General features: G+C 51.7%; 1 protein-coding gene across 2 annotated transcripts in view; it reads left to right on the top strand.

The window, feature by feature from the left end:
- Positions 1-13,529, top strand: part of KCNQ1 (potassium voltage-gated channel subfamily Q member 1) — a 124,066-nt gene extending 110,537 nt beyond the window's left edge. For both annotated transcript variants that reach the window (XM_029059162.1, XM_029059161.1), the window contains one exon: positions 13,054-13,529. In XM_029059162.1, the coding sequence (XP_028914995.1) occupies positions 13,054-13,248 (195 nt within the window). In that variant the 3' untranslated portion in view covers positions 13,249-13,529. The remainder of the gene's footprint in view (positions 1-13,053) is intronic.
- Positions 13,530-14,121: the final 592 nt, after the last annotated feature.

Raw genomic sequence — 14,121 nt, 5'->3', positions numbered from 1 at the left:
CACCTGGTATCCCCCAGTGCTTAGAACGGTGCTTGGCACATAGTAAGCACTTAACAAATACCAGCATTATTATTAGAGAAGCAGCGTGGCTCAGTGGTAAGAGCCCGGGCTTGGGAGTCACATATCATGGGTTCAAATGCTGGCTCTGCCACCTGTCAGCTGGGTGACTGTGGGCAAGTCACTTCACTTCTCTGGGCCTCAGTGACCTCATCTGGAAAATGAGGATTAACTGTGAGCCTCACGTGGGACAACCTGATGACCCTGGATCTCCCCCAGCGCTTAGAACAGTGCTCTGCACATAGTAAGCGCTTAACAAATACCAACATTATTATTCTCTGGGCCTCAGTGACCTCATCTATAAAATGGGGATTAACTGTGAGCCCCACATGGGGCAACCTAATGACCCTGTATTTATCCCCCCAGCACTTAGAACAGTACTCTGCACATAGTGAGCACTTAACAAATACCAACATTATTATTATTATTAATAATCATTATGGCATTTGTTAAACGTAGACAATGTGCCAGACACTGTTCTAAGCGCTGGGGTAGATACAAGATAAACAATAAGGCTTCAATAAGGCTTTGAAGTGGGGGAGAGCAATTATCTGCCTGATATGAGGAGGGAAGGCGTCCAGGCAAGAGGCAGGATGTGGCTGAGTGTGGCGAGGTGTTATCATTATTATTATTATTATTATTATTATTATTATTGTTATTATCATTATTATTTCCAGGAGTAGGCTGCATTTAGAATATCCTACCAGGAGTCTACTGTGTGAAAAGCACTGTCCTGGGCACCTGTTGGGTACAGAACACTCTGCTGGGCACCTACTGTATTTAGAAGCAACGTGGCTCAGTGGAAAGAGCCCGGGCTTGGGAGTCAGAGGTCACGGGTTCGAATCCCGGGGTCACGGGTTCGGATCCCAGCTCTGCCACCTGTCAGCTCTGTGACTGTGGGCAAGTCACTTCACTTCTCTGGGCCTCAGTTCCCTCATCTGTAAAATGGGGATGAAGACTGTGAGCCTCATGTGGGACCACCTGATGACCCTGTATCTACCCCAGCGCTTAGAACGGTGCTGTGCACATAGTAAGCGCTTAACAAATACCAACATTATTAGAAGACTGTTCTGAGCACCCGTTGTGCGTAGATCACTGTCCCGGATAGCTGTTGGTTGCAGCGCGCAGTGCTGGACACTTCCTGTGTTTATTCATTCATTCATTCATTCATTCATTCAATAGTATTTATTGAGCACTTAACTATGTGCAGAGCACTGTAGTAAGCGCTTGGAATGGACAATTCGGCAGCAGATAGAGACAATCCCTGCCCATCGACGGGCTCACAGTCTAATCATGTTAAGAGCCCTGTGCTACGAAATTGGGACTCTATTAGGAGAGTCGAGGCAAGCTTCCCTCCCTCAAGGAGTTTTAAATCAAATGTAGTAATAATTATAATAATTATTATTATTATGGTGGCACTGGGGTAGATGCAAGCTAATTGGGTTGGAGACACAGTTCCCGTCCCCCACTGGGCTCATACTCTTAATCCCCATTTTTTACAGATGAGGTAACTGAAGCCCAGAGAAGTGAAGTGACTTGCCCAAGGTCATGTTGCGGGCAAGGGGGGGAGCAGGGATTAGGACCCGGTGGGGAGGCAGCATGGCCTAGTGGAAAGAATACGGGCCTGGGAGTCAGAGGACCTGGGTTCTAATTCCGGCTCTGCCCGTCGCCTGCTGTGTGACCTTGGGCAAATCACTTGACTTCTCTGGGCCTCAGTGACCTCATCCGGAAAATAGGGATGAAGACTGGGAGCCTCATGCGGGACAGGGACTGTGTCCAACCCGATTTGTTTATGACCACCCCAGTGCTTAGCACAGTGCCTGGCACGTAGTAAGCGCTTACAAATACCTTAATAATTATTATTATTATTACAGTACAACAATAAACGGTACTATTCCCTGACCACAGTGAGCTCATAGTCTAGAGGGGGGGAGACAGAAGAGCCCGGGCTTGGAAGTCCAAGGACATGGGTTCGAATCCCAGCTGTGTGACTCTGGGCAAGTCACTTCACTTCTCTGGGCCTCAGTTACCTCATCTGTCAAATGGGGATTAAAACTGTGAGCCCCACGTGGGACAATCTGAGTACCCTGTATCTCCCCCAGCGCTTAGAAGAGTGCTTTGCACATAGTAAGCCCTTAACAAATACCACCGTTATTATTATATGAATACAAGTAAATAAAATGACAGACATGGACATAAGTGCTTTGGGGTTGGGAGGGGGGTTGTGTTTGTGTGTGTATATATGTGTATGTGTGTATCTCCAGTTCATTCATTCATTCAGTAGTATTTATTGAGCGCTTACTCTGTGCAGAGCACTGTACTAAGTGCTTGGAATGTACAATTCGGCAACAGATAGAGACCATCCCCTCCCAAAGACGGGCTCATACTGTCTGTCGTCCCCCAACAGGCTAAGTGTCTTGAGGACAAGGATTTTGCTGCTTACTTTATTACACTCCCCCAAGCCCTCTGTACGGTGCTGATAATAATAATCATCTTTATTAAGTGCTTACTATTTGCCAAGCATTGTTCTAAACACTGGGGTAGATCCAAGGTAATTGGGTTGGACACAGTCCCTGTCCCACATGGGGCTCCCTGTCTTAATCCCCATTTTACAGATGAGGGAACTGAGGCCCAGGGGAGTAAAGTGACTTGTCCAAGGTCACTCGGCAGACAAGTGGCCGAGCCGAGATTAAAACCCAGTTCCTTCTGACTCTCGGGCTCATCTCTATCCACAAGGCCACAGTGCTTCTCACTAGGCCAGGCGGTTAAGTTTGATGTTTGAAGCTTCTGGCCCTGACTTCTCTTTTTGCTTCTTGTCTCTTGTTCCTTACAAACCTTTTGCCCCAAAACAGCACAGCCTTCCATTCCTGCTAATAATAATAATAATAATAGTAATAATGGTATTTGTTAAGCGTGGTAATGGTGCACCATGCATTACAGATTGCCTCACAATCATTATTATTATTGCTGATTATAATAATAATAATTGCTATTATTATGGTAAGCGCTTACTGTGCGCCAAGCACTGTACTAAGTGGTGGGGTAGATACAAGTTACAGGGTAATAATAATAATAATGATAGTATTTGTTAAGCACCTACTATGTGCCCAGCACTGTCCTAAGCGCTGGGGGGGATACGAGATGATCAGGTTGTCCCACCTGGGGCTCACAGTCTTCATCCCCATTTTACAGATGAGGTAACTGAGGCACAGAGAAATGAAGTGACTCGCCCGAAGTCACAGAGCTGACAAGTGGCGGAGCCGGGATTAGAACCCATGACCGCTGACTTCCAAGCCCGGGCTCTTTCCACTGAGTAGATACTGGGCTCGCAGTTTTAGTCGGAGGGAGAGCAGGTATGGAATCCCCATTCTGCAGATGAGGGAGCTGAGGCCCAGGGAAGTGAAGTGACTTACTCAAGGTCACCCAGCAGACGAGTGGCGGAGTCAGGATTAGAACCCAGGTCCTTCTCACTCCCGGGCCCGGGCTCTAGCCACTAGGCCATGCTGCTTGTCGACTAGATATCAAGTTGGACACGGCCCCTGTCCCACATGGGGCTCGCAGTCTAAGCGGGAGGGAGATGGGTATCAGCACGGCGTAGTGGGTAGAGCCCGGGTCTGGGAGCCAGAAGGTCATGGGTTCTAATCCGGGCTCCGCCACCTGTCCGCCGTGTGACCTCGGACAAGTCACTTCACTTCCCTGGGCCTCGGTTATCTCATCTGTAAAATGGTGACGAAGACTGTGTCCAACCCCGTCTGCTGGGATCCACCCCAGCGCTCAGGACACTGCCTGGCACAGAGTAACCGCTTAACAGGTACCGTAATGATTAATCGTGCTTAAATCCCCGTTACGCAGAGGAGGGAATTGAGGCCCGGAGACGTGAGGCGACCCGCGCGGGGTCACCCGGCGGGCGAGCGGCGGAGCGGGGATCAGAACTGGGGTCTGTTGACACCCGGGCCCGGGTTCTTCCCGCCCAGGCCGGTTTTCCGGCGGGATGGGGCGAGGGTTGTCCGAGGTTTTGTCTCCCTGCGTCCTGAAAGGCTCTTCGTCCGCCCTGCTGGCTTTCGGGTCCCCATTGTCGGCTCACAATGCCGCAGCTGCTGCAGTGCCCTGCTGCTATCTATTCTCCGCTTTCTCAGCCCGGAAAATGAGCAGGGCCCTGACCGTCCACGACGCCCCCTCCCTCCGCCCCCTCCCCAAATGCCTTTGTGCCTTTAGACGCCCCCTCTCCCGCCATCCACCCCTGCGAAAGGTCGTGGGGATGCGGGGGACCACCGAACTGTGGCCTTCTTTCCGAAAAAAACGGTATTGGTTAAGCGTCCGCTAAGCGCCGGGCACTGCGCTAAAAGCTGGGGTCAGAGGAACTGTGGTATCTGTTGAGCGCTTAAATAAATGGTGGTATTTGTTAAGCGCTTACTATGTGCAAAGCACTGTTCTAAGCGCTGGGGGATCGGGTTGTCCCACGCGGGGCTCACGGTTTTAATCCCCATTTTCCAGATGAGGGAACTGAGGCCCAGGGAAGTGAAGTGACTTGCCCAAAGTCACACAGCTGGCGAGCGGCAGAGCCGGGATTAGAACCCACGACCTCTGACTCCCAGGCCCAGGTTCTTTCCACTGAGCCAAGCTGCTTCTTCTATGTGCCAGGCACTGTGCTAACCGCTGGGGTGGATCCAAGCAGATCGGGTTGGACGCCGTCGCTGTCCCACGTGGGGCTCGCTGTCTCCATCCCCATTTCCCAGATGAGGGAACTGAGGCCCGGAGAAGTGAAGCGATTTGCCCAAGGTCACCCAGCGGACTGGCGGCAGAGTGCGGATTAGAACCCAGGACCTCCTGCCTCCCAAACCTGGATTCTAACCACTACGCCACACTGCTTCTCTGATTCTATTTATTGCTATTGTTCTCGTCCGTCCGTCTCCCCCGATGAGACCGTAAGCCCGTCAAAGGGCAGGGACCGTCTCTATCTGTTACCGATTTGTCCATTCCAAGCGCTTAGTACAGTGCTCTGCACATAGTAAGCGCTCAATAAATACTATTGAATGTTCTCAAGCACGAGTTACAAGGTACCCACAAGTTAATCAGGTCAGATACGGCCTTCGAATCCCAGCTCTGCCACCTGTCAGCTGTGTGACTGTGGGAAAGTCACTTCACTTCTCCGTGCCTCAGTGACCTCATCTGGAAAATGGGGATTAAGCCTGTGAGCCTCACGTGGGACAACCTGATGACCCCGTTATCTACCCCAGCGCTTAGAACAGTGCTCTGCACATAGTAAGTGCTTAACAAATACCAACATTATTATTATTATACGCCCCCCCCCGCCCCATAGGGCTCACCCTCTTAATCCCCATTTTGCAGACGAGGGAGCTGAGGCCCGGAGAAGTGAAGTGACTTGCTCAAGGTCACGCAGCAGGCGAGTGGCGGTACCGGGATTGGAACCCAGGACCTTCTGAGTCGCGGGGCCTCGTTCTAGCCACTGGGATCTCTCGCATTCCGGACCTTGATAATGTTGGTATTTGTTAAGCGCTTACTAGGTGCAGAGCACTGTTCTAAGCGCTGGGGGAGATAGAGGGGAATCAGGTTGTCCCACGTGAGGCTCACGGTCTTCATCCCCATTTTCCAGATGAGGGAACTGAGGCCCAGAGAAGTGAAGTGACTTGCCCACAGTCACACATTAGTCGTAACAAGAAAAGAATGAGGCTTTCTTTTCTCAACTTTTCGATCCCTGTGGCTTCAGCTGTGATTTGTGGGCTCTGAGTCACGGGGAGCCCGAGTCTGATCCTCTGGCCCGGCTGCCCCCGCCTCCTTATTTCTTAGAGAAGCAGCGTGGCTTAGTCATAAGAGCGGGGGCTTGGGAGTCAGCGGTCATGGGTTCGAATCCCCGCTCCGCCACCTGACCGCTGTGTGCCTTTCATTCATTCGATCGTATTTACTGAGCGCTGACCGTGTGCAGAGCACTGGACCAAGCGCTTGGAAAGTCCACTTGGGCAACGGATAGAGACCATCCCTACCCAACGACGGGCTCACAGTCTAGAAGGGGGAGACGGACAACGAAACAAGTAGACGGGCATCACCGCCGTCAAAATAGATCAATAGATTTATAGATCTCTACACATCATTAATACAATAAGGAGAATAATAAATACGAACAAATATACCCAAGTGCTGTGGGGCGGGGAGGGAGGACGAGCGGAGGGAGGGAGTGGGGGCGGTGGGGAGGGGAGGAGGAGCGGAGGGAAAGGGAAGGCTCAGTGCGGGAAGGCCTCCTGGAGGAGGTGAGCGCTCAGGAGGGCTTTGAAGGGGGGAAGAGAGCTACTTTGGTGGATGTGAGGAGGATGAGTCACCTCACTTCTCTGGGCCTCAGTTCCCTCATCTGTAAAATGGGGATGAAGACTGTCAGCCCCACGGGGGACAACCTGATTACCTTGTATCTACCCCAGCACTTAGAACTGTGTTTGGTGCACAGTAAACGCCTAACAGATAACATCATTATGATTATTAGTATTTCTTTCATTGCTGTCCTTGCCTTTTTATTTTTGTTTTATCATTTCATCCTTCCCTATGTACCTACCACCTTCCCTGCTTTATTGTTTGATTGGGAACCAGTTGAGGGGCCGGGGACCCTCTCCGAAAACATTTAGGCTCAGAGACTGTGTCTAATTCTCCCTATTTTATAAAGAACAAGGAGGCCCAGAGGCCGTATCTCCTTCTCTCCATTTTACAGAGGAGAACACGGAGGCCCAGAGGCCGTGTCTAATAAAAAATAATGATGGCGTTTGGTAAGCGCTTACGATGTGCTGAGCACTTTTCTCAGTGCTGGGGGAGTTACAAGGTCATCAGGTTATCCCACGTGGGACTCACAGGCTTCATCCCCACTCGATCGATGAGGTCACTGAGGCCCAGAGAAGTGAAGCGGCTTGCCCAGGATCACACAGCAGACAAGTGGCGGAGCCGGGATTAGAACCCTCGTCCTCTGACTCCCAAGCCCGGCCTCTTGCCATTAGGCCACGATACTAAATTCTCCCCATTTTACAGAGGGGAACAACGAGACCCAAAGGCTGTGTCTAATTCTCCCCATTTTTTGGAGAAGACTGAGGCCTAGAGGCTGTGTCTAACTCTCCCCATTTTACAGAGCCCGGGTTTGGGAGTCAGAGGTCATGGGTTCTAATCCCGGCTCCGCCACCTGTCAGCTGTGTGACTTTGGGCAAGTCCCTTGACTTCTCGGTGCCTCAGTTCCCTCATCTGGAAAAGGGGGGTGAAGACTGTGAGCCTCACGTGGGACAACCTGATCGCCTTGTATCCTCCCCAGCGCTTAGAACAGTGAATAGTAAGCGCTTACCAAATACCCACATTATTATTATTATTATGAGGGTCCAGTCTGGGGAACCAGGACCCTGTCCCGCTGAGCGAGGTGACCGGGGGGTTGGGGAGGGGACGGGGGTCGTCCTGAATTGGTGGGGCACAGGGAGGCTGGACCACCACCAGCACTCTAAATGTCCTGGTTTGCCTGAGGCTGGTGCTTTTTTTTTCTAATGGTACTTGCTAAGCGCTTACTCTGTGCCGGACACTATTCTAAGCGCTGGGGTATTCATTCAGTCATATTTATTGAGCACTTACTGTGTGCAGAGCACTCCACTGAGCGCTTGGAAATTACAATCCGGCAACAGAGACAATGCCTACGTAATAACGGGGCTCACAGTCTAAAAGGGGGAGACAGACAACGAAAGAAAACAGAACAAGTAGACGGGCATCAAAATAGATAAATAGAATTTTAGATTTATACGCGTCATTAATCACATAAATAGAATAATAAATATTTACAAATATACATCAGTGCTGTTGGGGGGGAAGGGGGTAGAGCAGAGGGAGGGAGTCGGGGCGATGGGGAGGGGGAGCGGAGGAAAAGGGGGGCTCACTCTGGGAAGGCCTCCCGGAGGAGGGGTAGATACAAATTAATCAGATTACTCATTCATTCAGTAGTATTTATTGAGCGCTTACTATGGGCAGAGCACTGTACTAAGCGCTTGGAATGGACGGATCGGTAACAGAGAGAGACAGTCCCTGCCCTTTGACGGGCGCACAGTCTAATCGGGGAGACGGACAGACAAGAACAATAGCAATAAATAGAATCGAGGGGATGAACATCTCATTAAAACAATAGCAAATAAATAGAATCAAGATTAGACAGAGTCTGGGAGCCCCACCCGCTCCAGGGACCGTGTCCAACTCCACCCCAGCGCTTAGTACAGCACCTAAGCACCTAACAAATACCATCATCATCATCATCATCACCGCGTGAGGCTCATAGTCTTAATCCCCATTTTACAGGCGAGGTAACTGAGGCCCAGAGAGGTGACTTGCTCGAGGTCACACAGAAGGCAAGTGGCCGAGCCGGGATGAAGACCCGGGTCCTTCTGACTCCCAGGCCCTGTGTTGCATCCAGCGGGCCACACTACCTCTCTGGTTTGTCTTAATTCAGTGGAAAGAGCCCGGGCTTGGGAGTCAGAGGTCATGGGTTCTAATCCCGGCTCCTCCCCTTGCCAGCTGGATGACTTTGGGCAAGTCACTTCACTTCTCTGGGCCTCAGTGACCTCATCTGTCAAATGGGGATGAAAACTGTGAGCCCCACGTGGGACAACCTGATCACCGTGTATCCCCCCAGAACAGTGCTTTGCACCTAGTAAGCGCTTAGCAAATACCACCGTTATTATTATTATTACGGCAATATTACAGCAGTATCTGTTAAGCGCTTACTAGGTGCCAAGCACTGTCCGAAGCACCGGGGCGGATACACGACGCTTCGGTCCAGATTTATTGCAGAAGGAGCCGCAGCAGCCAAGAGCCAGCGAAGACCAGAGGATGGTCTTAGTAGGACAAGTCCCTCGGCCCCCCTTATGGGGAGCAGAACACTGTGCAGAGCGCTCTGGGGAGAAGTCCGTACCTCCGAGTTGGCAATAAAATGGAGTTTTAGGGTGGGTTTCTCCCCATCTCACCCCCGGACCCCCCCAAACTCTTCCTTCCTCCAGCCACCCCCACCTCAATCGATCGTATTCCCAATCGATCGTATTTATTGAGTGCTGACTCTGTGCAGAGCACTGTAATATGCGCTTGGGAGAGTACACTATAACAGGGAGAAGGAGCGTGGCTTCGTGGCAAGAGCCCGGGCTTGGGAGTCAGAGATCGTGGGTTCGAATCCCGCCTCCGCCACTTGTCTGCTGGGTGACTTTGGCCAAGCTACGTCACTTCTCTGTGCCTCAGTTACCTCATCTGCAAAATGGGGATTAAGACAGTGAGCCCCATCCCCCAGAGCTTAGAACAGTGCTTGGCACATAGTAAGCGCTTAACAAATACCATCATTATATTATTACAGTGCCTGGCACAGAGTAAGCGCTTAACAAATACCATCATCATTAAGAGGGAATGTACAGTGCTCCGCATCCGGTAAGCACTTAATAAATAATAATGATGATGGTATTTGTCAAGCGCTTACTATGTGTCAAGCACTGGTCATGGGTTCGAATCCGGCTCTGCCGCTTGTCAGCTGTGTGACTGTGGGCAAGTCACTTCACTTCTCTGTGCCTCAGTTACCTCATCTGTAAAATGGGGATTAACTGTGAGCCTCATGAGGGTCAACCTGATGGCCCTGTATCTACCCCAGCGCTTAGAACAGCGCTCTGCACATAGTAAGCGCTTAACAAATTCCAACATTATTATTAAACGCCGGAGCACTGTTCTAAGCGCTTAGATAAATACGATTGAAAGAACGAATGAACAGAGGTGGTAAACCCGTTCCCTGTTCACAAGCTTAAGGTCTAGCGAGGGAGACAGAAATTAATAGAAATAAATAAATGACAGATTGGGACATAAGTGCTGTGGGGCGGAAGCCCATTGATGGGTAGGGATCGTCTCTGATGCCGAATGGTATTTTCCGAGCGCTTAGTACAGTGCTGTGCACACAGTGAGCGCTCAGTAGATACGACTGAATGAACGGAAGGGAGGGATGAAGAAAGGGGGACGCGGCAGGGAGTGGGACATGAGGAAATCAGGGCTTAGGGAAGACCTCTGCCCCCCAAAACGGGGTCGCACATGACACCCCGTTCACCCCGGGACCCTCTGAGAGGGGGCTGGCGCTGCTTGTCAGCTGGGTGACCTCGGGCAAGTCACTTCACTTCTCTGTGCCTCAATTACCTCATCTGGAAAACGGGGGTGAAGACTGTGAGCCCTTCGTGGGACGACCTGATTACCTTGGAACTCCCCCAGCGCTTAGATCAGTGCTTGGCATGTAGTAAGCGCTTAACAAATACCAACATTATTATTATTATTACTGCAAAATTAGTGGGGGAGAAGGGGAAGGAAGGGGACAGGGAGATGAACCCCGCTAGGTTTTCAAACCCAAACCATCTTGTCTTCCCATTCGGTCCTCTCTTTATCAGTGGGGGGGTGTGTTTGTGTGTGTGTAGTCTGTGTTTTGGGGGTGGGAGAGTGTGTGTGTGTCTGTATATAGTCTGTGTTTTGGGGGTGGGAGAGTGTGTGTGTCTGGGCCTGGATCATTTATGTTTTTGCCTGGGTGTTTGTGCACGCATTGTTTGTGTTGGAGTGGGGAGTGTGGTGCTTGTGTGTGTTTGTGTGTGTAGTCTGTGGTTTTGGGGTGGGAGAGTGCGTGCGTCCGGGCCTCCGTCATTTACGTTTTTGCGTGTGTGTGTTTGTGGACGCGGGGGGAGGGAGAGTCTGGTGGGTGTGGGTGTGCGTGAGTGTGGACGGTCTGACTGTGAGCCCGTCACTGGGCAGAGATGGTCTCTATCTGTGGCCAAATCGTCCACTCCAAGCGCTTAGTCCAGTGCTGTGCACAGAGGAAGAGCTCAATCAATACTTTTGAATGAATGAGTGAATGAGTGGGTATGTCTGGACCTGTATCATTTATGTGTTTGGGCGGGGGGGGTTGTTTGTGCACGCACTGTCTGCGTCAGGGTGGAGAGGAGGGAGAGGGGGAGACACAAAGAGAGGGAGCGGGGGAGAGACGTTGTTTACTTACCCCAGTGCTTAGTACAGTGCTTGGCACATAGTAAGCGCTTAACAAATGGAAAGAGCCCGGGCTTGGGAGTCAGAGGACCTGGATTCAAATCCCTGCTCCGCCACTTGTCTGCTGTGTGAGCTCGGGCAAGCCACTTCACTTCTCTGGGCCTCAGTGACCTCATCTGAAAAATGGGGGTGAAGCCTGTGAGCCCCACGTGGGACAACCTCATCATCTTGTACCCTCCCCCCACCCCAGCACTTAGAATAGTGCTTGGAATATAGTAAGTGCTTCAAAAATACCACAGTTTTATTATTATTATTGTTATAGAGAAGCCCGGGAAAGAGCCCGGGCTTGGGAGTCAGAGGTCGTGGGTTCTAATCCCGGCTCCGACACTTATCAGCAGGGTGACCTCGGGGGAGCCGCTTCACTTCTCTGGGCCTCAGTGACCTCATCTGGAAAATGGGGGGGAAGACCGCGAGCCCCACGGGGGGCAACCTGATGTCCTTGGATCTCCCCCAGCGCTTAGAACAGTACCCCAGACTAAGCCCCCCTTTTCTCAGCTCCCCCCCACATCACCCCGACTCCCTCCCTTTGCTCTACCCCCCTTCCTGCCCCACAGAACTTGCGTATATCTGTACAGAGCCACAATTCTATTTATTCATATCGATGCCTGTTTGACTTCTTCTGATGTATATATATCTCTCTAATTCTATTTATTTCTACTGATGCTATTGATGCCTCTTTGCTTGTTTTGCCGTCCGTCTCCCCCCGTCTGAGCCCGCTGGGGGCAGGGATTGTCTCTCTTTGTTGCCGAATTGGACTTTCCAAGCGCTTAGTACCACACAGTAAGCGCTCAGTAAATACGATTGAATGAATGAATGCGTGAAACGCAGTAAGCGCTTAACAAATATCACAGTTATTATTATTATCAACTAGGGCATGCTGCGCCTGCCCCGTTTTTCTTGTACCTCCACCCACTTGGTGGGGGGCTTGGCCCAGAGGAAGCGTTTAATAAAGTCAACAATGATTCTTCTTGCTACTCTGACCGCTATTTCTGTTATTACAATGGAGCTTCCGAAGCTAAGCCCCCTTTCCCCCCTTTCCCTCTGCTCCTCCCCCTCCCCTCAGCACTGTGCTCGTTCGTCTATATTTTTATTCCCCTATTTATTTTATTAACGAAGTGTCCATCCCCTTGCTTCTATCTATCGTGATTAAGTTGTCTTGCTTTTGTCCGATTAGACTGTGAGCCCGTCGGTGGGCCGGGATGGTCACTCTCTGTTGCCCAGTTGTCCATTCCAAGGGCTTAGTACAGTGCTCTGCACCTAGTAAGCGCTCGATAAATACGATTGAATGAATGAATGAATAAACAGCACGGTGTAATGGATAGAGCGTGGGCCTGGGAGTCAGAAAGTCATGGGTTCTAATCCGGACTCCATCACTCGCCCACTACGTGACCTTGGGGAAGTCTCTTCACTTCTCCGGGCCTCAGTTCCCTCATCTGTAAAATGGGGATTAAGACTGCGAGCCCCTTGTGGGACAGGGACTGTGTCCAACCTGTTTGCCTTATATCTACCCCAGCGCTTAGAATAGTGTTTGGCACAGAGTAAGCGTTTAACAAATACCACAATTATTCTGATCACAAGCAAAATCGGGTTGTCCAGTCCAATGCTCTGCACCTAGTAAGCGCTCAGTAAGTCCAGAAGCAGCGTGGCTCAGTGGAAAGAGCATGGGCTTTGGAGTCAGAGATCATGGGTTCGAATCCCGGCTCGGCCACTTGTCAGCTGTGTGACTGTGGGCAAGTCACTTCACTTCTCTGGGCCTCAGTTACCTCATCTGTAAAATGGGGATGAAGACTGTGAGCCCCACGTGGGACAACCTGATTCCCTTGTGTCTACCCCAGCGCTTAGAACAGTGCTCTGCACATAGTAAGCGCTTAACAAATACCAACATTATTATTATTATTGAACGAATGACCCTCTTCCTCTCCTCAGGTCATCCAGATGGACCAGAAGCTCAACGTCATCACCGACCTCCTCCAGCGCCTGGTCGCCCTGCAGTCGGGGGGTGGCCGGTCCCCCCCGCCGGCCGGCCGGGCCCACCCTGATCCCCACCTGCCCAGCAGCCCCCTCCCCACCTACGAGCAGCTGACCGGCCCCCGGAGACCCCCACAGAACCGCAGCTCCTGATGACCGGCGCCTGGAGCCTTGGACCTCTCCCCATCCTGGGCCGCCCCGAATCCTCCGCCACCGCCTCCTCCGCCCGAGGACCCCCAGACCCGCGGCTCAGGGAGCCGGCCGGGGGGCGTCTCCGGCCTCTGGACCGGACACTCAGACTTGGGGGAGAAGGAGGGGAGGCCGTCTCTTCCCCTCCACCCCCACCTCCTCTCCCCGCTCTGTCCCAATTTGCTCCCTTCAACTGGGCTCGAGTGAGGAGTGAGCAAATAATAATAATTATTATTATTACGGTATTGGTTAAGCGCTTACTATGTGCCAGGCACTGTATTCATTCATTAGTATTGATTGAGCGCTTACTATGCGCGGAGCACCGTACTAAGCGTTTGGAATGCACGGTTGGGCAACGGACGCTGTACTAAGCGTTGGGGTGGATACAAGCAAATGGTATTGAACACTGTCTCTGTCCCCCGTGGGGCTCCCGGTCTCGATCCCCGTTTAACACATGAGGGAACTGAGGCCCAGAGAAGTGAAGTGACATGCCCAGGGACCCACAGCCGACAAGCGGAGGAGCCGGGATTAGAACCCATGACCTTCTGACTCCCAGGCCCGGGCTCTAGCCGCTACGCCATCCAACCCCTCCCCCTCCTGAAGCTCAAGGAAGCTTCCTTAGTTTCCCCTCCAAGGCCCCTTTCTCCTGGGGCATCCTCAGATAAGCAGAGAAGCAGCGTGGCTCAGTGGAAAGAGCACGGGCTTGGGAGTCATAGGTCATGAGTTCGAATCCCGGCTCTGCCACTTGGCAGCTGGGTGACTGTGGGCAAGTCACTTCACTTCCTCTGTGCCTCAGTTACCTCATCTGTAAAATGGGGATGAAGACTGTGAGCCCCA

This window comes from Ornithorhynchus anatinus, chromosome 3 (assembly GCF_004115215.2).
Source record: "Ornithorhynchus anatinus isolate Pmale09 chromosome 3, mOrnAna1.pri.v4, whole genome shotgun sequence".
NCBI lineage: Eukaryota > Metazoa > Chordata > Mammalia > Monotremata > Ornithorhynchidae > Ornithorhynchus > Ornithorhynchus anatinus.
The sequence above is the reverse complement of the archived record's forward strand: the minus strand, read 5'-3'. Positions and strand labels throughout refer to the sequence as shown.